The sequence below is a fragment of the Ornithorhynchus anatinus genome, chromosome X5, assembly GCF_004115215.2.
Source record: "Ornithorhynchus anatinus isolate Pmale09 chromosome X5, mOrnAna1.pri.v4, whole genome shotgun sequence".
Taxonomy (NCBI): Eukaryota; Metazoa; Chordata; class Mammalia; order Monotremata; family Ornithorhynchidae; genus Ornithorhynchus; species Ornithorhynchus anatinus.
In genome coordinates this window covers 45,580,867-45,607,099 of record NC_041753.1, presented here as the reverse complement: position 1 = coordinate 45,607,099, position 26,233 = coordinate 45,580,867, and the positions used below count along the sequence as shown (strand labels likewise).

Genomic DNA, 26,233 nt, shown 5'->3' with positions numbered 1-26,233 from the left:
TGCTCTGCGCAAAGTAAGCACTCAAATATGATTGGTTGATTGATAGTGTGACTCTTACTGTCAATCCCTCCAGTCTTCCAGGTATGCCTTGCAATTTTTTTTTTTACTCACACCAACCTTCTCCCAATCTCTCCTAACTACCGCTTCCTCACTCACCTTACCCCTCCTTTCCTCATGTAAACCTCCATCTCTGGGGTACCTATGTTCTACCTTGACAGGCCCTGAAACTTGTAACAGAACATAGCCCTCTGCCCATCCTCTGCTGCAGTGTCCCTGTGCTACACACTGCCAGACTGGTCACACAAATGGACCCATGTAGCTTTCTTTTTTAACCTTATCATACAGTTCCCTCAAAATTCACACTTCTCAAGATCCCTAAAGTCATGGGAATGGGACAGGACAAGGGAAAAGGCCTGGGAGGAACTGCCTCCACTCTCCTCCCCTACCCAGCCCCAGTTCTGTCTATTACAACTGCTGCCTCAGAGCTTTGGACATTTTAATAATAATAATAATAGCATATGTTAAGCACTTACCACGTGTCAAGGACTGTACTAAGTAGTGGAATACTGCCTGCCTGTCTACTTGTTTTGTTTTGTTGTCTGTATCCCCCTCTAGACTGTGAACCCGTTGTTGGGTAGGGATTGTCTCTATCTGTTGCTGAATTGTACTTTCCAAGTGCTTAGTACAGTGCTCTGCACATAATAAGCGCTCAATAAATATGATTAGATGAATGGATACAAGATAAATCAGGTCCCATATGGGGCTCACAGTCTAAGTAGGAGGGAGAACACATACTGAATCCCCATTTTGCAGATGAGGAAACTGAGGCATAGAAAAATTAAGTGATTTGCCTAAGGTCACACAGCAGATTGGTGGCAAGCCAGGATTACAACCCTAGTCCTCTCTCAGGCCCTTGCTTTTTTCACTAGGCTGCTTCTCTATGGGTCCAAAATGAGGAATATATTGGAATCTCATTTTAGTTATGTATAGATGTCTAGACATATACTAATTTTTTAAGAACTTTCAATCATGTTTATAGATTTTTATGGAATGCAAAATAGAAAAATAACTGCCCAATGAATAACAGAGTAATTCAGGATTTTCACACAGAACCATCAAATTCCAAAATAAATTATACTTCACATGGTTTCCTGGCAGATTTGTTTCAAGTGTCTCTCCAGGCAGTGCTCATAGACACACACACACACACACACACACACACACTACACACACACTAAAATTCTTGAATCAATAAGTCATTTGCAAGAATCACCAGAAGTGTGCCGAGGCATGTTTTTGGTGTTTTGCCAAATTATGTGCTTCTGTTTGTGGCTTTCAAATACAGATTAGACAGATGCACAAACATGTACTATTTGGCAAGTAGTGACAATGGTCTAGCCTAAATTTAGTAATTTAAGCTTTTTATTAGTCTTACTAGGTGAAAGGAAGAATTACCAACAACTTGTTTGAGCTCTATCTTTATATCCTTTTGTTATCCCTTCTTGTTCGTTTGCCACAGAAGTCATTGGAATTTCAGATGTCCTTTCTGAGATAAACTTAAGGCATGAGTTTCAAATGTCAAGTATATTTACACTGGAACCTGAACTTTTGTTCATTGCTATTCAAAAATATAACTCATCTTAATAAATGCAAATAACAATATTATTTCAGTATAGTTAGCATACTATATTTGTGGAAGATCTTTGAAGGCCCATGGAGTCAATAGAAGCATGATATCGAATCTCACCTGGAACCATTTGGGGAGATCCAGGGGTGTTTCAGTTGAGGACTTAATACCGGGTGGCCAAGCCTCATGGACTGAAAAGCCTCAAACCAAAAATAAAATTTGGCCAATAAATGCAGACCAAAAAAAATTCCTTAATTAAGAATGATTAATAGGTGTTGTGGTGGCAAGGACAGACAACAGGGCTGCAAGGATGGCCCTCTCTGAATCCACACCATAGAGAAATAATAAATGATAAAGCAATTGTGTGTGAGTCTCCCAGCAAGTAAAGAAGATCTGTCTGTGGCTCACAAGTCACAGTTTTAGCCACCCCAGATGTTCTATCTGGTATTCACAATATATTCTGAACTGAAATGATACACTTTGCCTTTTAAGACCCGATGATGTTCATAAATGGATGGTGGGCCTGGCATCGGAAGCAATTTTTCCATCAGCAGTTGGCCTTGTCAGACTTTCTAATGTTAATTAGATAACTAGAGGAAAATAAAAACTAAAACATTTCTATTTGCTAATCTTAGGTACATCTAAGAAAACTCAAGTACACTTTCTAAGATTTATGTCTTACCTATAATCAAATATTGATTGACCAAAAGCAATTAATTCCCACAGGATACTCTGCTTGGAAACACCCATGTATATTTTTATATTCAAGATGCTGATCTAAATAAGAATGAAAATATTTCAGAATTAACTAGAATCACTGAAAAAAAAATGGCTGAAAGTCACATGTACTCAATTCCAAGTGGTTTCTCCTTTGCCCTCCAGACACAGGGCAGCAGTGGTCACCCTTGTTATCACAGGTCCCTCAACAATCAACCAGCAATAAATAGCACTCTTGCACTAACACTGCATCAAATAAAGAAAAGAATGGTGAAGCATAAATTGCTGTGCAATATATGGGGAAAGCAGCACAACGACTTGGGACCAGGGGAGGGCTTTCAGCAACCATAATTAATATCTGCTATTGTTGCACTGACACTGCACTTCTGGGGCACCAGGCATTTTCCAAATTTGGGGTGTAGTTAACTGCAAAAACAAAATAAGAAATTAGTCTGAATTTCACAACTAATGGTCTGAGGGTTATCAATCACAGATTGAAAAACACAGATATTTCCAAATATGCCATCAACTCACTCCTCATCTATTTTTGCAGCATCTAGTGATCTCAGACAAGAGGCCTGTGCTCAGTTCAGCTTTTAAAAAGAGAAATGATTCGGGTCCCTAATTAAATACTGTTAATGTATTTATTAAGCTAAATTATACTCTTTGATTAATGTTATTTAGAAAGGGGTTTTGTGCTCTAATACATTTCCTGTTATTTGCAATTTGTCGTAAACACTTGAAGGGTTCAAACACTATTGCTAGGGAACAAAAATGGAAAACAGCAAAACCTAGTATCCATCAGAAAGAATATATTAAAGTTTATTGGGGGCTCATCAATTAGACATTTACTAAATGTAGCAAAACAGAATTAGAAATAGATTATATGTTAGGAAAACTAGGACTTTTTCTCTGAGCTCCAGAACATTCCCACTGAGTCACTCTCAAGTTCTTCCATTCAATGCTGTAGCATGGTTAATGCTAAATTTAGGAAGTTGGCAAAATACTCCCTTCTGCCAGTGATAAACTTTTCCCTTCACACCTAAAAATACAGTGTTAACAGACAAGTAAAATGTACTTAAGATTATAAAGAAAAAATAAATTATGGTGACCAGAAATCTGATCAGCCTAAGTGGGAATTGGGACAGGGCCTCCAGACAGTATGGCCTCAGAGTGTCAAGACAGAAAGAGGAATAAAAGAAGGAGGTGGACAAGGTAAGGGAAAGACAGACAAAAGAGAGAACGAGAAGAGGGAGAAAGAGTGAGAGAGAGAGAGAAGGGCCAGAGAGATTGCTTAGTAAATAAATTTGTCTGTCTCCTCCTTTAGAGTGTGAGTTCTCACAGGACAGAGAGTGAGTGTCCTGCTTCTGTTGTTCTCTTTCAAACAGTTAGAACAGTGTTTGGTACTCAGCAGAATCTCAAGAAATACCACCTGCTGAATGATTGACTAGTTGGGTCTCGGTGTTCCTCAGTTATTTTGGAAGGTAGTTCCATTTCTCCAAAAAAAATTTGGAAGGGGATTGGGTTCTGATACATTTCAGCTTAATGAAACTTTATTGTATGGAGTCTTTTAAAAACTGCAGAGCAATTCTCCATCTCTAAACCGAAGTGACAATGTAACTTTGACAAGCCCCCATTGGGTATCACAAAATGTTCTTTTTTGTTCCACAGAAATATCACAAAGCCCCAAATAAAATTTAGCCCATTGTATTTGCTGCTAATTTAAACCATGCCAATGAATATCGGAAAGATGAATCAAATAATTTACAGTTGCTAAAACTATCAAATGAACACTTCAACACAGTTCCCATAATTATCCAATAAAACATGCAATACCAATAAGATTTGTCTTATGCTTTCACAGAGCATGAATGCCAGTCTGCTTCAGAAAACTGTTAACTGTAATGTACAGTCTGCTGAGTCAGAAGAAAGTGAAAGGAGCTGGTAAATTTATACAGGAAGACAAGAAGAAAAAATAGAGAAACCCGTAACTTGACCACTCTTTATGTGGTCATATAAACACAACAGACAGTGGTAAAATCCAGAAAACAAAATTTAAGTAACAATTATTGTAAAACCAAAAGAATGCAGAGCAATGACTTTGCCCTGTAATTCCCACTGGCCGTACTACATCCCTGGCATACTTCACCCTCACTTTTCTAGCTTGCTGCTAAGTTAGAAACATGGATGTAATTATAGTTGTTGGCTTTTGACTCTGTCTATAAACCATGCAGAGATAAACTGCTATTAGTGAACATACCAACTCCATATAATTGTGTTTTGACATTATAGGTAAAAACAGTGAGAAAGAAAACTAACCACAGCAATTATAAACAGCATGCTAGAGGGCATGTTAGGCCACTTATGACCTTGACTAAGTTACAGAAATCCCAAAGCTCCTTTTCTTTAACAAATGTATGGGCAAATAGGCACTCACACCTTTTTGAATGAAAATCATGGTAGTCATAAGAACTATTCAATTCCCTATCTAGTATTCAAGCACTGTGGTTAAAAAATGATTACCACTGATTTATTGTACCTTCTTGAACCTCCTTTATTGAAAAAGGTCAAGTTGGCTTTTTAAAACATGTTTTGTAAATTAAATCCTGTCCTCTGCTTGTGACAAAGTCATTCTACAAGATACATGAGCTAAGTGGAGAGTTGAGGCAATTATGTGGAGAAAACTGAAAAAAAGCCCAACTACTTTGGTTTTTGTTGGGTTTTTCAATCATTCAATTTTGATGGCTCCTTTCCTTCTGACTCAACTTGCTCATGTTTCCTCTATACTAACAAAACAATATTAGGATCCTACTTCATGCTGTAGCCAGAGCCCTACCTTCTTGCTCCCATTCCTGTCCATACTTCTCAAATGGGGTGCATACACCTGTCTCCTCTTTTTCTTCCTGTAAATTATTTTGTGCCTGACTCCCCTGCTATATTGTAAACTTATTAAGGGTAGGGATTGGGTCTTCTAACTCTACTGGACTCTGCCAAGTTCTTAGCACAGTGCTCTGTCCACAGTAGGTGCTAAGGCAACCTCCACTTTCACCCCAAAACTGATGTTCAGTCCCTGAATCAGGATAAAGTCCTAAATGTGCTCAAAGCAATCTCGTATTTATCCAAAGTTCTAGACTTATATACTTTAGAACTGTAGGATATATTTTGCTCTGTTTGCCTTTGGCATACCTGGAAAACATACTTTGTAAGTTTTTACAAAAGAAATAAATCATTTCAAGGTAATTAGAATTATGTCACATAATTTAATTGTTTGCCATAATCTAGTCCCTATGACTTGTACCAGCATTAAATTTCCTGAGACAAGCTACATGCCATGAAGTGTCCTACCCAATCTCCTATTACATATACGTGATCTCTATTATCACCTTTCCTTACATGCTATACAAGAACATCCAACCCAGATATGAAAACTACATTTATTGAGCTGGATAATCCATTCCTGATCTCTGAATCCTCTCGCCAGATTCATATGCCAGATTCATACTTCTCTATCACCGTGGATGGCACGACCATCCTTCCCGTCTCTCAGGCCCGCAATCTCGGTGTCATCCTTGACTCATCTCTCTCGTTCACCCCCCACATCCTATCCGTTACCAAGACCTGCCGGTTTCACCTCTACAATATCGCCAAGATCCGCCCTTTCCTCTCCACCCAAACGGCTACCTTACTGCTACAGGCTCTTGTTATATCCCGGCTAGACTACTGTGTCAGCCTTCTCTCTGATCTCCCTTCCTCCTCTCTCGCCCCGCTCCGGTCTATTCTTCACTCCGCTGCCCGGCTCATCTTCCTGCAGAAACGATCTGGGCATGTCACTCCCCTTCTTAAACAACTCCAGTGGTTGCCTATCGACCTCCGCTCCAAACAAAAACTCCTCACTCTAGGCTTCAAGGCTCTCCATCACCTTGCCCCTTCCTACCTCTCCTCCCTTCTCTCTTTCTACCGCCCACCCCGCACGCTCCGCTCCTCTGCCGCCCACCTCTTCACCGTCCCTCGGTCTCGCCTATCCCGCCGTCGACCCCTGGGTCACGTCCTCCCGCGGTCCCGGAACGCCCTCCCTCCTCACCTCCGCCAAACTGATTTTCTTTCCCTCTTCAAAACCCTACTTAAAACTCACCTCCTCCAAGAGGCCTTCCCAGACTGAGCTCCTCTTCTCCCTCTACTCCCTCTGCCATCCCCCTTTACCTCTCCACAGCTAAACCCTCTTTTTCCCCTTTTCCCTCTGCTCCTCCACCTCCCCCTTCCCATCCCCACAGCACTGTACTCGTCCGCTCAACTGTATATATTTTCGTTACCCTATTTATTTTGTTAATGAATTGTACATCGCCTTGATTCTATTTAGTTGCCATCGGTTTTTACGAGATGTTCTTCCCCTTGACTCTATTTATTGCCATTGTTCTTGTCTGTCCGTCTCCCCCGATTAGACTGTAAGCCCGTCAAACGGCAGGGACTGTCTCTATCTGTTGCCGACTTGTTCATCCCAAGCGCTTAGTACAGTGCTCTGCACATAGTAAGCGCTCAATAAATACTATTGAATGAATGAATGAATATGCAGTGGTCACAAATTCATGTCATATTTGGGTTAAAAAAAAAAGAAAAATTCATATAGCTAGACAATTCCCTAAACTGTTTTACAGACTTTTCATCATTTTCAGACAACAAAATATGTTTGGTTGACAATAACTCATTTTCAAAAGTTTAGTTTCCCAGTTTTCCAAAAGCATGGGGGTTGCATTCTTGCCAAACCACATTTTGGGAAAACTCACACTGTAGTATTCACCCGTTCTGTTGCCACATACATGTACAAAAAAAACATTTTTTCCAACACTATGGTGTGCTGAATCTAACCAGGCCTGAATTGCCTGACAAATGTTCCCCAGTTCTCTAAAAACATCATGGCCTAAATGCATAGTGAAAACTTGCACTGTAGAAGAACTGAGCGTATTCCGATTAGAAACTCTTTGCCCCTATGAGAATTACGTGTGTGAGAGTTTCTTAATTTTGATGGGGATTAAAGATCATCAACTACTTGGTCTTCCCTACGGTCAGTGTCTGTTAGAGAGAGTATCATATACAGTATTACCAGTATTAAATTTGAAAGAAAAGTTTCGTAGTTTGGTACTAAAAACCATCTTTAAAGTGATAATCTCCATGTAATAGACCATTATTTATTTTGGTGCCTCTGGACACTGACTTCTTTAAATGTGAATAATAAAAGGATTATGCAATGAAAAGTGTAAATTTATATATCCACAACCTTATACTCCAGCCAGATTTCTGATTGCTAAATAAATCATCACAAATTTCATTCCAATTGAATAAGAAACACCAAGTAATAATAAATGCACATCAAAAAGTCAAGTTCAGTCATCAACGAAACCATGTTTTTTCAATCATCAACAATACTATGGAGGTTATGGTAAGGGACATAGTGTTGGGACTGGTTTCAGTGACTTTTGATGTATCAATTATTTAATGCAGATGACTGTATTTGTCTATCCCTGATAAGTTCAATGTTTGACCTTTCAATAATTTTCACAATGCCAACTATGCTACTAACATTCTCCAATCACCTAGGACCCCACACTACTCTTTGGCTTCAACTACCCAGGCCAGTCAGTATGTCAATTACATTAACTGAGTGCTTATTGTGTGCAAAAAACTGTACTAAGCACTTGGGAGAGTACAACAGGATAAGACACATTCCCTGCCCACAACAAACTTACAGTCTAGAGGACGAGTTTAGAGTCTAGGCATTCGAAACTAAAGTATTTTTGTATTTTGTACCTGAAATAACTGGGTAATGTATTAGGCTACATATTCCTACGTACATATAACATAGAAAAAACAGAGTTACTTGTGTAAGGGAAGTTATTTTAGAAGTGGCAGCTGTGGCAGAATGATTATAGAAAAAAGGAAAGGATGGTGGGGCTGTCTAGAGGTATGTAGAGAGTTGGAGGGAAAGACAAACAGGAAGAGATCAACCCCAACATCTCTCAATCTCAATATTTTATTCCCCTGACCTCCCTCCCTACCATATTTGGAAAAAATCAGTCCCCCATCACTCTCTTCTCCCCAGTTTGGCAGAAATCTTTACCTGACCCCTTGCTGCTCCATCCTAAAGCTCCCCTAAGCACACTCTTTCTGGCCCTTCAGTTGCTTTTCAGGGAGTGGCACACCAGATGTTGCCTCATTGGAAACCCCTAATGTATGCAGAGGATTTTCTGTTACCCAACTAATTTTCATGTTGTGTGTTTTCATGTGTCACTGTTTGAAATGACAGAAATGATTTTTAAATAACTGACTTCCAAAAAGAGTGTACTTTCTTCAAGTCACTTCCAGTATCGATTTTCTCTTGCCTGTGCCAAATATAATCTATTCATATAATCAGGACTTCTCGGTGATTTTTTTTCCAATATTTTTTCCTTTCTTCATTTAATTGGGCAGCTTCAGGTAGAGAATAGGGAATAAAACTAAAGATTGTTCTGCAACTATTTGAAGCCATGAAACACCCACACCTGGAATACTACATGCAGTTCTGGTCACCATATTTGAGGAAGGATGCAATTGAGCTGGAGAAGATACAGAGAAGGTTAATCAGATGATCGGGGGATGGAGAAACTTCCATATAAAGACAGACTATTGAAAAGATAACAAAAACAATAAGAGTGTCCGTTAATCACTTTCTATTTGCTAAGCACTGGGGTAGATACAAGATAATTCCATCAGAGCCTTTGCCCACATGTGGCTCAAAGTCTAAGGGGGAGAGAGAACAAGCATTCAACTCCCATTTTCCTGATGAGAAACTGAGGCACGGAGAAGTTAAGTAACTTGCCCAAGGTCACACAGTAGGCAAGTGGCTGAGAGAGGCTTTAGAACCCAGTTCTCCTGACTCCCAGTCTTGTTCTCTTTCCACTAGGCAATTAGGACTCCAGTCTAGAAATACGTAGGCTTAAAGTGGACACGATTGGAGCTTATAAAATCCTTAAAATCATTAAAGGTGTGGTAGGGTGAACAGAGAACTCAGTCCCTCTAGATTGGAAGCTCGTTGTGGGCAGTAATGTGTCTGTATATCAGTATATTGTACTCTCCCAAGCACCGAGTACAGTGCTCTGCACACAGTAAGCACTCAATAAATATGACTGACTGACAGAACTGTCATGCGCCCGAAGGGTCACTAGAGAGAAAGTTAAGGATGTAGAGAAAAAAGTTAGGGAGGGTGGAAGTTACATCCCTAATCATTAGGATGTCAAGAAAGGCAACCATTAAATCATTCCTCTAAGCACTCTGCAGTCACTGTTGTAGACACAACACTGGGATGATTGGGCCATGGGTTAGTCCTGTAATGCTAGTCCTTGGGTTCTTCTATGTAGTTTCATTCAAAGAGCTCAAAATGTTTGTGTAAACTGTGATCAAGCTGATATCTTGTATCTGCTCCAGCATTCGGCAGTGCTTGCACATATTCTAGTAAATGCTTAATAAACACTATGACAATAAATAACCACTGAGAGTCAAATACCATGGAAGAAAGACTAGACTGTAAATTCCTTGCAGGCTTACTACTTACTCTATTGTACTCTTCCAAGCACAGAGTAAGTGCTCAATAAATATTACTGATGATGATGATGATGATGATGAAGAGGGAGAAACTAAAATCTTGATCCAGTGAAATTCAGACAATCTATTTTTTTAATTGATATTTTTTACTTTCTTCAAAGTTAAACTTTGAAAAATTGCCACTTTTTTTTAAAGTAGCATTTTTCATCTAATATTTACTTTAACCACATATTATCTTACCTCCATGTGAAGTTATGTATAAGTGCATGTATTTGTAGTTCCTTGACTAGAGACAACTATGAATATGTCAATCTCAAATTTCTCAATCAACAAAGCATTTTAAGATCTGTTCTAGATATTGGCCTCTGAAACGTGAAGCTTCAAAACAATGGCCCAGTGAACAAATCATCAAATGCATTATTAATCAAGAGTACTTTCTTGAGTACTCTTGATAAACAATGTGTATGTAGGCTATGATTTTGACAAAGTCATGTGCAGAAGTATTGAAGGTAACTCCACTAACCAGTTTCCAAATCATTTATCAATGGTATTTATTGAATTCTTACTATGTGCAGAGCCCTGCATTAAGTGCTTGAGAGAGTACAATACAATACAGAAACTAGCAGATATGATCCTTGCCTTCAAGGATCTCACAATCTACTGGAGGAGCTTATACAGTCTGGTGGAAATCTAAAGTCAGTTTCCAATAATATTTCCTTTAATAAAATGCAAAATTCAATAACCCTTGTATTTCAAGGTGTGTAGAGCAACTTCGCTCCCACCAAACAGACGAATGTGTCCCCACCCTATCATACGCATCCTATTCATTTCTCTTCAAATAAAGGAACAATCTGTCATCAGCACCTATGAGCAAAAAGTAAAAGGAAGAAATGGTTTAAATCCAACCAGTACAATTTCAAGCACTCTACCAGGATTAAATAATTTAGAATTCTAAATAGTTTGTTTGTACTTTCCATGCAGTATGTAGATTAACCATTAAATTCTGTTTGGGATACTTTGACATCTGTTTTCTGTGCATTACAATGAAATCTGGGGACTGGATACATACATTTGCTGTAATAAAACTGTCACTAATCAGTGTTTTCCAAAATATTGCCCATAACTATTACTATTCAGTAGTCTCATTTGCATGATCTAATCTTGTTGCCACATCATGTTGCCGGTCTGTGTGTTAACTGGTTCCAGGAAAATAAGGGTCTAAAATCATTCCAAACTACTCAAAACCCCCAACATTTTCATGGTATCCCACCCAAGATAAACATGCAGTTTATCCCAGTTTAAATCATTTCTTTAACTATTTTTTATGTGGAATTATTCGTGTTACTAATTCAAATTTATGTCAAAATAACTCCATGATATCAAGGTATTTCACATAAACAAGAAGGAGGAAATTAAGACTCATACTACCCACCTGAATTGTCTAATGAATGACGAGGTATTTGAATACAAATTTAGCTGTTAATAGCCTCATCATCTGACTTGCACTAATGTCGCATGAATCGTTACGACTACTCTTCATTTACTCTAACTTTGTCTTAACTAAAACATAGTAGTGATAGTCAAAACTCATAGTTTACACACACTTTCCCCTAATATAGTTTCCTAACTTTATTTCCACTTTGAGACTATTGTCATTCATATCTAATAATTTAATATAATTTCACTTACCCTACCATGGTCCTAACCTGAAATGTGGTTTTCAATACATATGGCTTCTTATTACATAAACACTGGGGACAAAAAGCAGATTAATTGAAGGCCTTAATACTGGGTTTGTTAGTGCTAAGAAGTCATTCCAAATGTTCCAAAAAGGATTAATCCAGTATAACAAGTCTATTTAATTACTGAAAGGCCAGTGATCCTCATATTACTCTAAGCAGCTTTTCCATTATTTGAAGTCTGTAAACAACAAAAAATGGTTGCATGTTAACTGTAAATCATTTCATGAAATATTCAGATTTTACCACCTACAAATTTCAAGGGATGTCCAGGCAGCTACGGAAAACTGCACAGAAACGATAAAACTTAACAAGTGCAAACATGTGCAAGCCCTATTTGGGGATTATGCAAACTTTTTAAAACATGCATTTAAGCAAACATTTCCAAGTACATTAGGAAAAGCAAAAAATGAATCATTTTTGTCCTCAGGGGCAATAGAGTATTCATATCATTCTGGGGATTTTGGTTGCCTTTTCAGATTATAACAAGTAATTACCTTAAATTCTGAAACTTCCTAAAATGCTCATCAGTGCACAAATCATTGAAATCTACAAATTCTGGAGATCTTTGTCTATCAGTAAGGGAAAGGCTCATTAGTTCAACTCTGAAGACATTAAAAGACAAAAAAAGATATAAATTACTTAAAAATGTGTGGCCCTGCATCTAGACTACTTGATTTTCAAATTGGACTTTCCGCCCACCCTAGTTACTATTTAACTAATAAGCAAACAATAGAATAACTTTTAATGTTAACTCTCAACTAACACTAAACTACATTACCACGGTACTTGGATCCAATTTGAAATGGAAAGGTTATTTATTCATCTTTCCACTTTTTAATGTGAACATATTGAAATTAAAGGAAACATTTTAATTGCAAAAAACAATAAATATTAACTTTTCCTAAAGTGCTCTAATAGTTTGCAAAGTCTAAAGTTTTTTTTTTAAAGAAAAGGAAGTTAGTGATTTAAGCGAGGGATGGGAAGGTGAATGTTAGAATAAAATTAAAACATCCTTATGTTACTAATTAAATCTTTTGAAAGGTTTTTGCACAACTGAAGGTCAAAAAGATACTCTCAGGATTAAGCACCTCTAAAAATGAGCAGTCTACTCTTGCTTTAGAAGAATGAGGCATCCACATGGTTCCTGTAATGTCTGATTTATCACAAATTAGCCCATGAAGTTAGAGAGTAAGCTCTTTGATGGCAAGCAAAAGATCTTGTCTTCTTTCTGTTTTCCACCAGCTACAATACAATGCTCTGCAAACAGTGACCTTTCAAACAGTGTGGAAAAAAAAGAAAAATGCTGCTTGCATCTTTTGTTAAAGTGTGAGTGTTTCTAAGTGTGAAAATTAGTATTAATTTTTAGAATGACACCATTTATTCCACATCAGTTAAGGACACTTTTCCACTAAAAGAATCTTTGTCTTCCCCATCTGGTCAGGGCACATATTATTAGGTGAAAAACGTTTCTGCTCTATGAAATAATTTCTAAAAATGTGTTGGGCAATTTTTATTTACCCAATTGTTAAAAAGGAATGTGTCAACAAGTTTGCATGTTAAAAGACAAGGTGACCCTCATATCACGGGTTCATGTAAGAGTCCCATCACTAACATGAAACTGTTTGTTTACACACTCCTGTTAGCTATGTTTTTAATATAGCCATCTTAATTTCATTCAGGGGCTAATTATCCAGGTCCCTTGTTTCTACTTTTTTCTCTCCTGTTGCCCAATTTATGATAAGCACCTTGTAAGCACCTTTCCCGGAGGGAGTTCAGGGGCAGAGAGAGATGAGATGAGATTCAAGTCAGACCATTCTGCCAACGGTTAGGTGATTGGGCAAAACTTTTGGTGGAGAAGGAAGTCTTAATAATAGATTAATAAAATGGTGTTAAAATAGATTAATAAAATTGTTTGCAGATTTCAATGACACATGCTATACTTATTCCTCCTACTACAAATCATTCAGAATTGACTATATTATTGTATTTCATTCTGTAAATCCTCAAGGCACTCTCATCAGAAGGAAAGGTGGGCATTACTATCTACAATGTACAGATCTAAAAAAAAAAAAATAGCAGTTTGAAGATAGTCAGGAAAATCCACTATTGCTAAATTGTTGTCAGAGTTCTCTATTCATTTTCAATACAGTGTCTCCAATGGTTCTCAAAATACTCATATATTTATAAGCACACATACATATAATTCATATATAATAGACATTTATATCAATACACATGTTAATTTAAAATTCCTTCTCTCCATGATTTAAGAATAGAGTGGAATTGCTTGGATTTTCACTTTTTTACATGAAAAATATCTAAAACATTTAGAAAAACAGCTATATATATAGCATCACAACTTCAGATGGGTTAAAAAAACTACATTTGTTGATAGTAAGTTCTGATATTTTTAGTGTGAATTTAGTTCACAATTTCAGTATTAAATTTCAAGGCCAATACAAATACAAATTTATCTCTCCTATAAGAGCAGTTCATCTGGCAACCCGTTTATTGTATTTGTTGAGTAGTGGATCCCTGCTTTTGTGACATTCAGCAAATCACAGATGGCTCTGCATGATTAAAAGCATAAAACAGTGAAACAATTCAGAAGGGAACTGGCCACTAGTTCAGTTTATTCTCGATTTCCTTCTATATTCTGAAGATTTCACCTACTGTATGTTTATAATATGAAACTTTAAATCCAGTCTTTTGGGGGGCTTAAATTTTCTTCATCAAGTGTCCAAATAAAGTTAGAATTCAGCCTACGCTGGGAGTATCTAAGAGACATAATTGAGCAACACATAAGTGTCGAAAAACTGGAATTTGACAAATTGGGAATCTTATTTTAAATAAGGAAAGTATTTTCTGGGCAACCTAAAAAAGTAAAATAGAAAGGGAGTATCAAGAGAATCAGCATCTTTCTAAAGCCAAAGAAATCTTTTCCCCACCTTTTGTACCAAAAACAGGCTGCCAATTTGTCCCCATCACTGTCGGCAAACAAAAGCAAGCCACTACTACAGCCAAACCATGTCAAACAGAAGACACAACTACTCCAGAGGGACGCCTTGAATCCACTGGGGTGTAAAGTCAGGGTTGGGGCCTTTTTGTCAGCTATTACCATAAAAGAATAAGAGGGAACAGTGACACTACTAAACAATGAAAAGGTCAAATGGCTTGCAGCCATTTCGTGACCCAGACAAGTCAAGGTCAAGGGATTCAGGTAGCAACTTAGCCTGAGCATAAGTTACGGCACAAATGAATTGTTTTAACACATCAGCTTTGGTCAATTAAACTGAACAAGACATGTTGCATCACGTAGCAGGGTTCCTGACACCAAGGCCAGAAGCTGCGACAGACCTCGTAAAACAAGACTTTTTAACATGGCATAGCAAATTTAAGGTAATCCATCCAGAAACTACAGATGTCAGAATAATAAAATACAAGTTGTCCTATGGAGGAACTACTTTCACACTCTTGATTCACGAGACTCCTTGGTTAATCTGTCTCCTCATCCCCACACTTAAGCTATCATAACTGACATAAAGGATAATCTTATGCATACAAAGTAGAGCTATGTTCTTTTTACCAGTTGCTATTTCTTAATGTCTGCTTTTAATACATTCTCATTAAAAATTTCACAATTTCCAGATAAAGGAATGCTTAGCACTACAAAAATTTCTTCTATGCATCTGTCCTATCCAGTTTATAAGTCAAATTTGTGTTGACTCCACCATTCTCCAAGTAGCAGGTTATTACCAGAATATCTCACATTTGTTGATTCCCAATAATCAATTTAAATCCACTTGATAGAGTAAGAATTAAATGGAATGCAAACATTGAAATTAAATGGAATTTTTAAAGCAGTTATTTGGTATTAAATAATCTTCCCTCATTCTATTTTTCATGTTTAAATCAATTTCCTCAATACTAAATGGTGCTTCATCAAAAACACACAATGTACTCTGAACTAACTTAAAATGGAGTTGTCACAACACTCAACATCCAGGCAATATTCAACCAATGCCCTCAACCAACACCATATACTTCCAAGTGTGCAATCATGATTCCCACTTCTTTAATTTGCTTGTGATTTGATGTGGCTTGTGATCGTCACACAGGGATCTGTATGTGTATTTTTCCTACACAAATATTCCCAAATTTTCAATTTCTATCTTAGTTTTACTGTTTCTGTAGATTGTGACTCTTATGCCTTCAATACAATTCCATGATTTTTCTACCATTGGTCAAATAATTAATCGCTTTTAATTCCAATTCATTTTGGGGGAAAGGCAAAAATCCCCAAACCATTAAAATACAATATAGGGAGATAGCCTGTTATTTTCAGGCTAATACTGCTAATCAATCACACAGGCTCCTTTCGACTACATTCACCTCTCTAATCCAAATCCAAGTGAGGTTGAACTAACTGCATCATATACAGTAATTAAGGTTCAAGAACACAAAGAGTATTTTAAAAAAAAATACCATCTTGCAACACAAAAGATCATTTGATTCTTTGGATAACTTCATGTGTTGAGATGCCTGGCATTGTAATTTACCAGAATTTATATAACTACTGGTCCTTGGGCTTTCTAAAGTTATTCCCCTGCTTGAGATTTCTAATGTTACTCCTCTGCCACAGGATGGGGAAAAAGGGGAAAGCTTTAATTACTTAAATGTTTTAATCATGCTGTCTATTACTTTATTCTGCTTTAGAATTCATTCTGAAAAATGAATCTAAAATCTAAACCATAAATCTAAAGGTTTAACTCTAGGAATTTCAAATTGTGATATATATTTTCAATTTATCTTTAGCATATCTTCATTGTTATTCCAAAAATTATATTGGAACTTTTAAGAAACTAGATTGAGACAAAGTCAAGAAACACCTTTAAAATGTTAAGACTCTGTCTTATTTCACGTTTCACTTTTAACAGAACTTCCTATCTTCCTATTTTTGTGTTCTTGTAACACAATTTTCCATATCCAGTATTTGATTTTATAGCCAATTGCTATGGAAATTACTGAAATTTCAGAAACTACATTATTCTTAATTTCTAATTCCAAGGGATTCCTATACATTTATTTCTTCCAGTGAGCTACTTTCCGACGACAGGTTCAAAAAGCCAATTCCAACTAAAGTAAATAGAAGTGGTCCAAGAGTGTGTGAAGGCAAAAGTTGTCATCTGATTTTAATGAAAATTACATCGTGCAACTTGCTGTTTAATGCTGAACCTAACAGAGAACTGAAAATGCATATGAAAAAACTTTTCTAAAATATAGATTTAATGATCATAAAAACATGAATCCTCAATGTATCCAACACGCAAATTTGAGGGACTTTACGAGAGAGAAAAAACACCGGTTTCCTCAAAACATGGTCCTCGAGAAATTTGGTCGGTCTAAGGTCTTAGCCTTGGTTTCAGGAATCACACTATATGATGCAATATGTCTTGTTTAGTTTAAATGACCAAAGCGGATGTATTCAAACAATTCATTTGTGTTGTAACTTGCGCCCAAGTAAAATAGATACCTGAAACCTTTGCCCTTGATTTGTCTAGGTCATGAAATTGCTCCAAATCATTTAATCATTGCCAAACAACTGTTTGGCACAATTCTTCTTTTTTTATTTTAATAGCTGAAAAAAATCTTGATCTGAAATATGAAGGAGAAAAAACTCCTACACACCTATTATTACACTGCATGTGAGTGTGTGTGAGGTGTATAAATGAAGACAAGCTGTCCTCCCAAATAAAACCCTAATAGGCGTGGGTTCCCTGAAAATTTGTAACTTTCCTATGTCTTTAAGAATGAAGTATAACGGCTTTATCAGTACATCCTACTTCTTCAGAACCAGTAGGAAACTATTACAAAAGCATACACTTCTACCAAATTGGACATTTTCCTTAACAATGCCCACTATTATTGCTCCTTCACGTTTCTACATTCCGGATAGAGAGCCCAGTGCATTACTGCATTATATTTGTAAATTTAAACACGCAGATTCTCAGTGTATATTTCAATTTCGGCAATGTATCTCATCATTTTGTTCCAGCACCGCAAAAAGCAGGTTTTTGCTTCTTTTCTTGCGTTAGCAAGTAGACCGTTTCATGTTTTCAAAACATTTAAAACCACAATTGACGTAACAGACGAGCCCTATCACTTTTCCCACTCTCCTTTAGAAGAGTGATGTCATATTATTAGCAGTTTTAGAGCTCGCTTTGCCATATCAATGCACAGATGCCAAGCTTTCCCGGCTAGCATCTGGGTGCTGAGAGTTTCACTCTAGAACTGTCTAGTGATTCTATTTTGTGTCTGGGACACCACTGCATGAAAAGGACTCACCCCTGGGCCCCTAGACATTGCTTCCTTCTTATCAGTGAGGAAATTGCTAAATATCTTATCTTTAATTATATGTTCCCCCATGAAGGTCCCATTAAATCCCTGAGCAAGACATGCCAACAGGAGCACAGCTTTATCTTGAAAATCAAAAGCTAGAGTGCAAACAAATGTATACTACGGTGCAATGAGTTCAGCTGAGGACAGTTGTTACGTGGAAACAGAGAACAATATTCATCTAACCCAATTTATTTTCCTGCTATACATACTCTGAATGCATTCATTTCAATAATTTCCAGTTCACAGATACAAACTATCATGGGCTAGCTGCCTCATTTGCACCAACTCTAAAGTGTATTTTTTTTCTTTTTTAAGGAATCCCAGTGAGAATTTCTCCAAAATAGCTTTTTATTAAAGGGTTTTAAAATATCCTAGAAACTAGTACTAGTTTCTGAAAATAATATTATATGTGACTCATATACCTAATAAAAACCTAAATTTGTCTTAAAAATTTCAAAGAGAAAAAATCCAAGAAAAAAATTATCTTATCACCCACTCACAAATGCTAATTTGACTATATCATTTAGGAGAACAACTCACCCAAAACAGAAGTCATACACTATATAATCTAGTAAAATGCACTAATTATGGAAAGAATTAACATTAAAAAATAAAGTTCACCATTCAATGATGTGGTCACAACTGTGTCATGAAGAAAACTTCAATTTAAAAATTAGATGCATTATCCTGAAAGACTTTTGTTGCTTATTCAAATTTGTAAAAAGATGATTACTAAAAGTGCAAAAAAACCTTACAAAAATCAATTAACCCTTAGTTTAAACTGTAGTCTGTTTCAAAGTGGCCTGCATAGGCAATGGTCATTAGCTCTTTAAATCTGTGCGCTTCCTACAGCGGTGTGAAAGATGAATTTTTGGTCATCTCTCACCTACTTAAAAGAAAGCCCACCGCCTGGCCGCTCTCCCTTCCTTTTCTTTTCCCCCCCTCCCCGTCAGACAGGACACAGTCTGGCAATTCAGGGACTCACGTAGGCCAGACTTCCTTCTGTGCAACCCTTTGGGTAGAACTGCTAATCCTTCTTATTAATTAATGAGATAATGGTGGTTAACCAGAAAGCAATATTAATGCTAACTATCTAGGAAACTTCAACAGGAGTGATTTAGCCTTTTAGTTGGTTTGCTCGATAATAGAATTATAAAGCTGGGAACTTAGTAACATTCTGATGTAGAACTGAGAAATCCAGAAATTACTAATTTACATCGAGCCAAAATGTCATAGATTTAAGACTGTAGACATTTACATTATGGAAATAATTCCATATGTATATTTTGCTTATATGTATATATAAAATGCTTATTGTATTATAAAAACTACAAGTCTGAAAATAGAGGGAGGTGTCTAGCATAATCAATACACTCTACTGTGATAAAAATAATAAAGGTTTACTAATGAATACTGCATGTCCTATCACTTTAGTCTATTAATACACCACAACATTTCTCAAGGTACCCTGCTCTTCTACAGTAGTAATTCAAGGTCTGCTTTTTATTTCTAGGAAAACAAGAAGAAAGATAATATGGGAAAGAAATACTCAGTAGGCGAAAATTAGTGAAAAATTCTACTGCACTTTAACAAATGAGACAAGTTTTACTACAGTTTTTTTAAATTTGTTGCAGTGTAAAATAAATCTATAAAAGGAAGGGATGTGTTTTATTTAAGGTTTTCTGCAGCAAACAAGTACAGCAGTTTTCATTCAGTGATTGTCAAAAACTTTCCAATGTGCCCACTGCAATGCGGATGCCAACCAACGAATCAAAGGCATTCAGCAACTAGACAAAGAGGGTCTGATGCCAACCTCGGTGCCACTGGCAACCATTATTGGCATCAAGCACATTGTCTGCCTTTTTTTTTCCCCTCTTCTGGCACTTGACAAACAAAATGGCGGTTCTTGTAGAAACGGAACACAGCATAAGCCCAGCACTCAGAATCAACTTATATTTACAGTTCCTCCCAGATGATAAATGCTATTAGTGAGAAAAATACTGTTTTATCAACAGCTGTATTCAACATAACTCTTTACTAATGTAATGAAAAACTGCAACTGAATAAATTGCAATATATGAAGATAGAGGCAAGTGGAAGAATCCCAAAGAGATTTAGTTAAAATAAAATACTGCCTTGTGATCTTTTGATGTTAAAGTACTTAATGACCTGGGTGTTCAAAAACAATAAAACTTCACAATTTCTTTCTCCAAACCGTGCTCCTGACAGCTGCAGGACCACAGTTTATATGTTAAATCATTTCTAACTTTTCTGTATACTGGAAAAGAAGATGCTCTTAGCATGAAATGCAAAGCGCAGAGCTGAACCAAATGAGAAAAGGAAATCCATAAGGAGTTGGTCAACAATGAAGCTTTATTAGAAGCTGGTCTTTATTTCTTCCTCCTGAAGAGCTGCAATATGTGATCATCTATAAATAACCAAAAGGACTATTGACATTTCTAGATCTGGAAATTGTCAATATATTGTAATATTACTCCACACTGCAATGCGGATGCCAACTAACAAATCACAAGCATCCTAAGCTAAACAAAGAAGGTCTGATGCCAATCCTGGTGCCACTGGCAACCATCATTGGCACTCTATTCTTCCTCATGTTTTCTTCCAATCATTTAAAGTTGAAGAAAAAAATAATAACCTTCCTCTTCAATCCCAAACATTAGATTTTTCATTTCTGAATTTTCTTTCATGTTTTTATTTGTGTTTCCCCATTTAATTGTTAAATAGTCTTTTCTGTATTTACACAATTAAAAGTCTTTATGTGAAAGATGCATTATTTTGACTGGGTATAGCTTTATCTTTTAAAACCTGGCTTTCTTAATCAGTTGCACTGCAAAATGATCTAATCACCCAATTCTTTATGAAGAAGAAGATACAGACTTTTGAAAAAAGAAAAACCCCAAAAGTATTATGATCGGACTTTTTGAAAGAACCAATAGAGGAGCAATGCACTGGAAGAGTAGTAAGAGAGACAAACTATGCAGAGTGTAAAATAATGAAAATATTCTCAAAAGGGAGGCTTTAAAAAAAAAGAGAATCAATTTATTCTTCTCAAGCACGTTTAACTAAAAATGGCTTATTTAATGTAGACAGTATCCGTGTATTTTCCATACAGTCAGTCTATCTCGCAAGTTCTAAAGCTGAATTCTTACTGTCAGCTCAACCAATCAATGGAGCTGGCAGCCGCCCCTCCTCTCCCGCCACCCCCCCCACCCCGACACACACACACACAGTCACACATGTGCACACACACATTCTTCAAAGAACAGCCTTTGATTAACTTAAAAAGTGAGTGGCATTTAAGAGTGTGTATGTCCCTCTGTGTGGATAAACCGTTTGACCTAATTTTCAAAACGTTCAACTTAACTCTCAGGGACATACCTACACCCAGTCTAACAAATGAGAAGGCAATATTATAAGCACCTTGATACTGTGCATTTGGAGGTTAGATGGCAATTTGAATATGATTTATATTTAAGATCTTTCATTTTTGAATCTAGGGCCAATATGGACCAATTTTGGACTTTATTTTTCCTAAATTCACTCTTTGCAGACTTTGAGACATTTAAAGTACCTAAATTTGGCAGATGCAATTCACTGCTGAAAAATATTGAATACATACCAGCAGTGAGAGAATCCTATAAGAAACTTTTCTGAATTCAGAAAATTGTATCATTTTCAAAAAAAAATTGTGCCCATCACAGTTCTGAAGCAAGGTGATGAATTAAAAGTGCAAACATACTAACAAATGCAGAGATTCCAGAGCTTAAAAGATAACACAGATACTTTCTGTTACTAATAAAACATATTTATATACCATATACCAGCTAAACATCAAAGTTTGAAAATAAGCAAAAGACAGCCTGCCATATGGCTTTCTATAGGCCATTTTTGCTTACCACTAGGGCAAGTTATGAAATGGCCCACCGTCTGTGGCAAATTTAACTTTAATCCACTTTGAATAAGTTGTTAAAAGAATAAATAATTTATTACTGTGGAGCAATCACTAATGTGAAACTTCTAAATTCTAAAACAATTCCTAGAAGCCAGGGAGGACTATTACTATTAAGAGGAAATCACTCATGAGGAGAATTGAGTCAAATACACTTTTCATGAACTGAAAAAAAAAAAACCCAACTCTGGATAACTAGATAACTTAGCTATGAACACCTGCTTATGTATGAGTCACAGTATCAGTGCATCAAAATCACTTTCTAATTTTTTTTTAGTTGGGATTATATCTTTTATCTTAATACCTTTCCAAAAGTATCCAAAAAGAGATCAGTGTAATTTATATTTTATTTTTGTGTGACCGAATTTCAAAATATTACCATGAATTTGCACTGTAAAAGTACACCTTTCAAAGTTAGGCTGATCTGGACATTCAGTTTAGTGGCAAAATTTAATAGCATAAATTATATAAAACAAATCGAGTCAAAACTGAGTGTTGACTGTAATACTGAGTATTCTATCAACACAGATAGCCAATATATCTTTGAATACCAGGCCCTTTAAACAACAGAGAGCAACTTTTTAATTTCGTTTTGTGGAGTTCTGAGGGACATGATCTGAAAAAATGTACTAAAGGTAGGAGGGTAATAGAAAAACTAAGAACCCATATTTCCAAATGCATATAAAAATGCACATATTTGTAGATAGATATTATTGAAGTTGGAAGAATGAATGCTATGATAAATTTCTTTGATAAACTAAAATGGCATACATATAGTTATTGTTTTTCCAATATGCACTATTTTTTCATGAAGTGACTCTTTCAAAGAAAACATACCTCTTTCCTAGGGTTTCTGAAGCACTTCTATTCATGTGTGCTATATCTATATTTGTATAGCTTGTACATGGCAGTGTTCCTCTGCGGGGATACCCGCATTTTAATCTGCAGTCATATACAGAAAAATGTTGTGTTTGAGTTGGTGTATATATATATATAGTTCATATAAGTAATGTACCTCTCTCTTTCTCACACACGCACATACACACACACACAACTACATATACCTCAGAGAATTGTTTTAAAATTGTGCTTTAAATAGACCCTTTAGAAACAGAAACAACAATCTGCTCCTACCTTGCTCCTGCACGTAGTATGCCAAAAACAAATCAAGCTCCTTAACTGATACTGTTATATGATGTGGCTGGACACAAAGTGCTGGATTTGTGCAATGTGGGGATTTCATGAGCCGTTCTCCATCCGTACTTTCCAAGGGGATGCCTTTGAAGAGGATCACCATGACTAGATCCAGACGCCAGACTTTGTCAGCCTGTCGCAGGCAGTCGATTCTCCTAATCTTACCCTTCTGGTCGGGATTGGATAATACACAGCATGGGTGCTTCTTCCCAGTCACGGTGAGCACAAAATCCTCCCGGTACTCTTGGCGGATATCTTTGCGCAGCTTGGCGAGGAGCCTGGATGCCCACTTCTGTTTGATTTCAGGCTTTTCACTAAGTAGCTCATCCTTGACTGCTCTTTCCTCATCCTTTGACATTCGCTTCTCATGTTTTTTAAAGTACTTGCGTTTTCGAGCCTGCAGGTTGAACCAAGTGTAGGCGATTGCACGGACATGTGGAAGAAGTGCCTCGATGAATGGGTGAAATTCATCCTGTGGAAGAAGTGGGGGAGGGAAGAAGGAGAAAGCGCAAAGTCAGTTTCTTTCAAAAACTCAGAAAAATAAGGTACAATTCTCCCAAATACAAAATACAGAATCAAGTTAACTTCATTTGTGAAAGTCTGCACGGTTTCCTTTTATTATGTACAATTACTACACCAGCAGAACAAGAGAAGAAAGGATTCTGGGCTGCCTGTTTTGTCCATGTTAGCGTTCAGGGACTTTTTTTTTTCTTCAAATGAGGGTCTTAGAGCCCGTATATCCACTTCTTACTCTACCCACTATCATGGCATACAGACTTCATCTCTCATTACCATAGACATGATCAAGGTATTTCACATCTAACGTTTAAATTTTGGATGTATCAACTAATACTAGGTAGTACCATTTAACAAAGCACAGTAAGATTTTTTAAAATTCTGAGCAGAGCTGTTCAGAAGGCAGGAGCGATGCCACAGTTCATTTCTCTTCTCTGTGGCACAGAAACACAAAGCATATACATGCTCAGTGTAATGCCCCACAGTCCCCTCTTTTGGAGCATGCTCTCAGCAAGAGACCGCTGGTGGCACAAAGAGCATGCGCCATTAAACTTGATCCATTTTCTTATCAAACGTCCAACATTCCTATGCTGAACGGCACCATTCCAGTAGTGGTAACTAGAGAAACCAGTATACAGTAAGGGAAAGGGGGGAAAAAAAAGTCACGTGTAGGGGTGTAAAGCTCTGAACAGGTATCCATACTCGGACCTCTACGTTGCAGTTCTTGAACTTTCCAACTTCATAAAATAATAAGTTTATAAAGTTGAGAACAGAAATTACATGAATGTTCTTCCGGCACCTTCACTAATGGGATCTGAAGCCCCACGGTGTCGGTTAATTTGTTAACTGATCACATGAGTGTAGCAATTATTCTAAACCCCTTAAAATTCAATCTGAGGTGGACAATGAAAAATGGCAACTTGGCACAAACTTTACATTCTTGGTGTTTCTACACGCTGTACCAGGGTGACATTAGACGTAGAGCACAGGCCAGATACTGCTTTTGTGAAAAATGTTCAATTCACTTTCCATAGTTAAATGTGCATCTACACACACACACACATATGTTGGGAGGGTATTTCTTAGAATGGCTTACTTAGAAGTTCATAAATTCTTTCTGCCTTCGCTGACTGCTTTAGATAAAGTTCATTTCCCTGATTCCCCCCCCCCAAAGGAATATTTTATGCTACTCCCAAATGTTGTCCATTTTTGTCATTACTGGATGGACACTTGTTCGCGTGTCTATACCTATAACTCTCCAGAAAAAAAACTCTTCAAATTCTGTGAACTCACATTATATAAATAAAATAATCCAAGATTTACAACAAAAGAGGAAATATCTCTTACCACTGCTTTATTTTTAAGAGTTTAAGCTATTAGTCACGTTGATTGTACTCTGTCACCAAAACCACAAAAGAACTTTCTCTAAGTGATCATATCCCAAGTTACAGTTTATAAATTAATGTTAGTTGCCCTGACAAATGTGGAATGAATTATGTGTAATCAGCAGACTGATTAATTCCATTAGGTAAAAAACTACAACTAATGATCTCATAACAGAGGAAATGTTCTTTACAATTCTATTCATCTTATCAATCGGTCTTTAAATAATATGTTATTATTAGAATGTTTAATTACTATGAAATGCTTAAACGCTAGTAACCAATATGCAAAGAACATATAATACTTTAATGTAAACTCCCCAAGCACATATACACAAGATCAATACTGTAGCCGTGCAAAGCATTTCACATCGTGCCTTAAAAATACTTTCAGCAGAAAAACAAACTGAATTCATATTGTATAACAATATAGGATGCAGATGATTACATTACAGCATGAAGCATAACAAAGTGCCACAGAGGAAATCATTAAACTGATCAGGAGTTTCCAGCAGAGATTTGAACAATTCGGTTACTATGCTTGCACATAAAACTAGGCCATGGAAAGAGTTAAACCACAATCTGTTCTTTGTGTGGGAAGGCAGCCCAGCTCTGAGTAACCACAGCCCATGATAAGACCTCCCTATCTCCATACTCTTTTGGATGCCATGCTTTTTGCTTTCTCTGTAACTATAGAAAGTTTATTTTTTCGCTCTAAAATAAATGCCAAATGAAACACTTCTAGAAAAAATTAGGACTTCCAACGTGTGTCAGAATTGAAGTTCCCCACAACCTGTGCAGTATCTTATTCATTTTCGCTTTGGATTTAGGAACAGCTTGCTTTAAATTTAGAAAATCTTTAGAGGTTGATTTAAAAAAAAAAAACAACACACACCCAACTTTGTCCCTAGAACAATGATGTTGCTAACCTCAAACTGCATCACTGTTTTAACAGGTATTAAACAATGCAGACACGCTAATGGCTAAACACAACATTTCATATTTCACTTTCTTTTAAAGACATGAGGTGCAGAACTGATTAAATTTATCTAGCTGTAAATATGTGAGCATTAAGATTCTTGAAAATCAGTAATTTTTTTTAGGTTTCAAATTT

At 36.7% G+C, this 26,233-nt stretch overlaps 1 protein-coding gene across 10 annotated transcripts in view; it reads right to left on the bottom strand.

Annotated features, from left to right (window-relative positions):
* NFIB (nuclear factor I B) overlaps nt 1–26,233 on the bottom strand; it is a 312,498-nt gene that overhangs the window by 193,340 nt on the left and 92,925 nt on the right. For all 10 annotated transcript variants that reach the window (XM_029055083.2, XM_029055080.1, XM_003428627.3 and 7 more), the window contains exon 2: nt 23,162–23,693. In XM_029055083.2, coding sequence (XP_028910916.1) covers nt 23,162–23,693 — 532 coding nt within the window. The remainder of the gene's footprint in view (nt 1–23,161; nt 23,694–26,233) is intronic.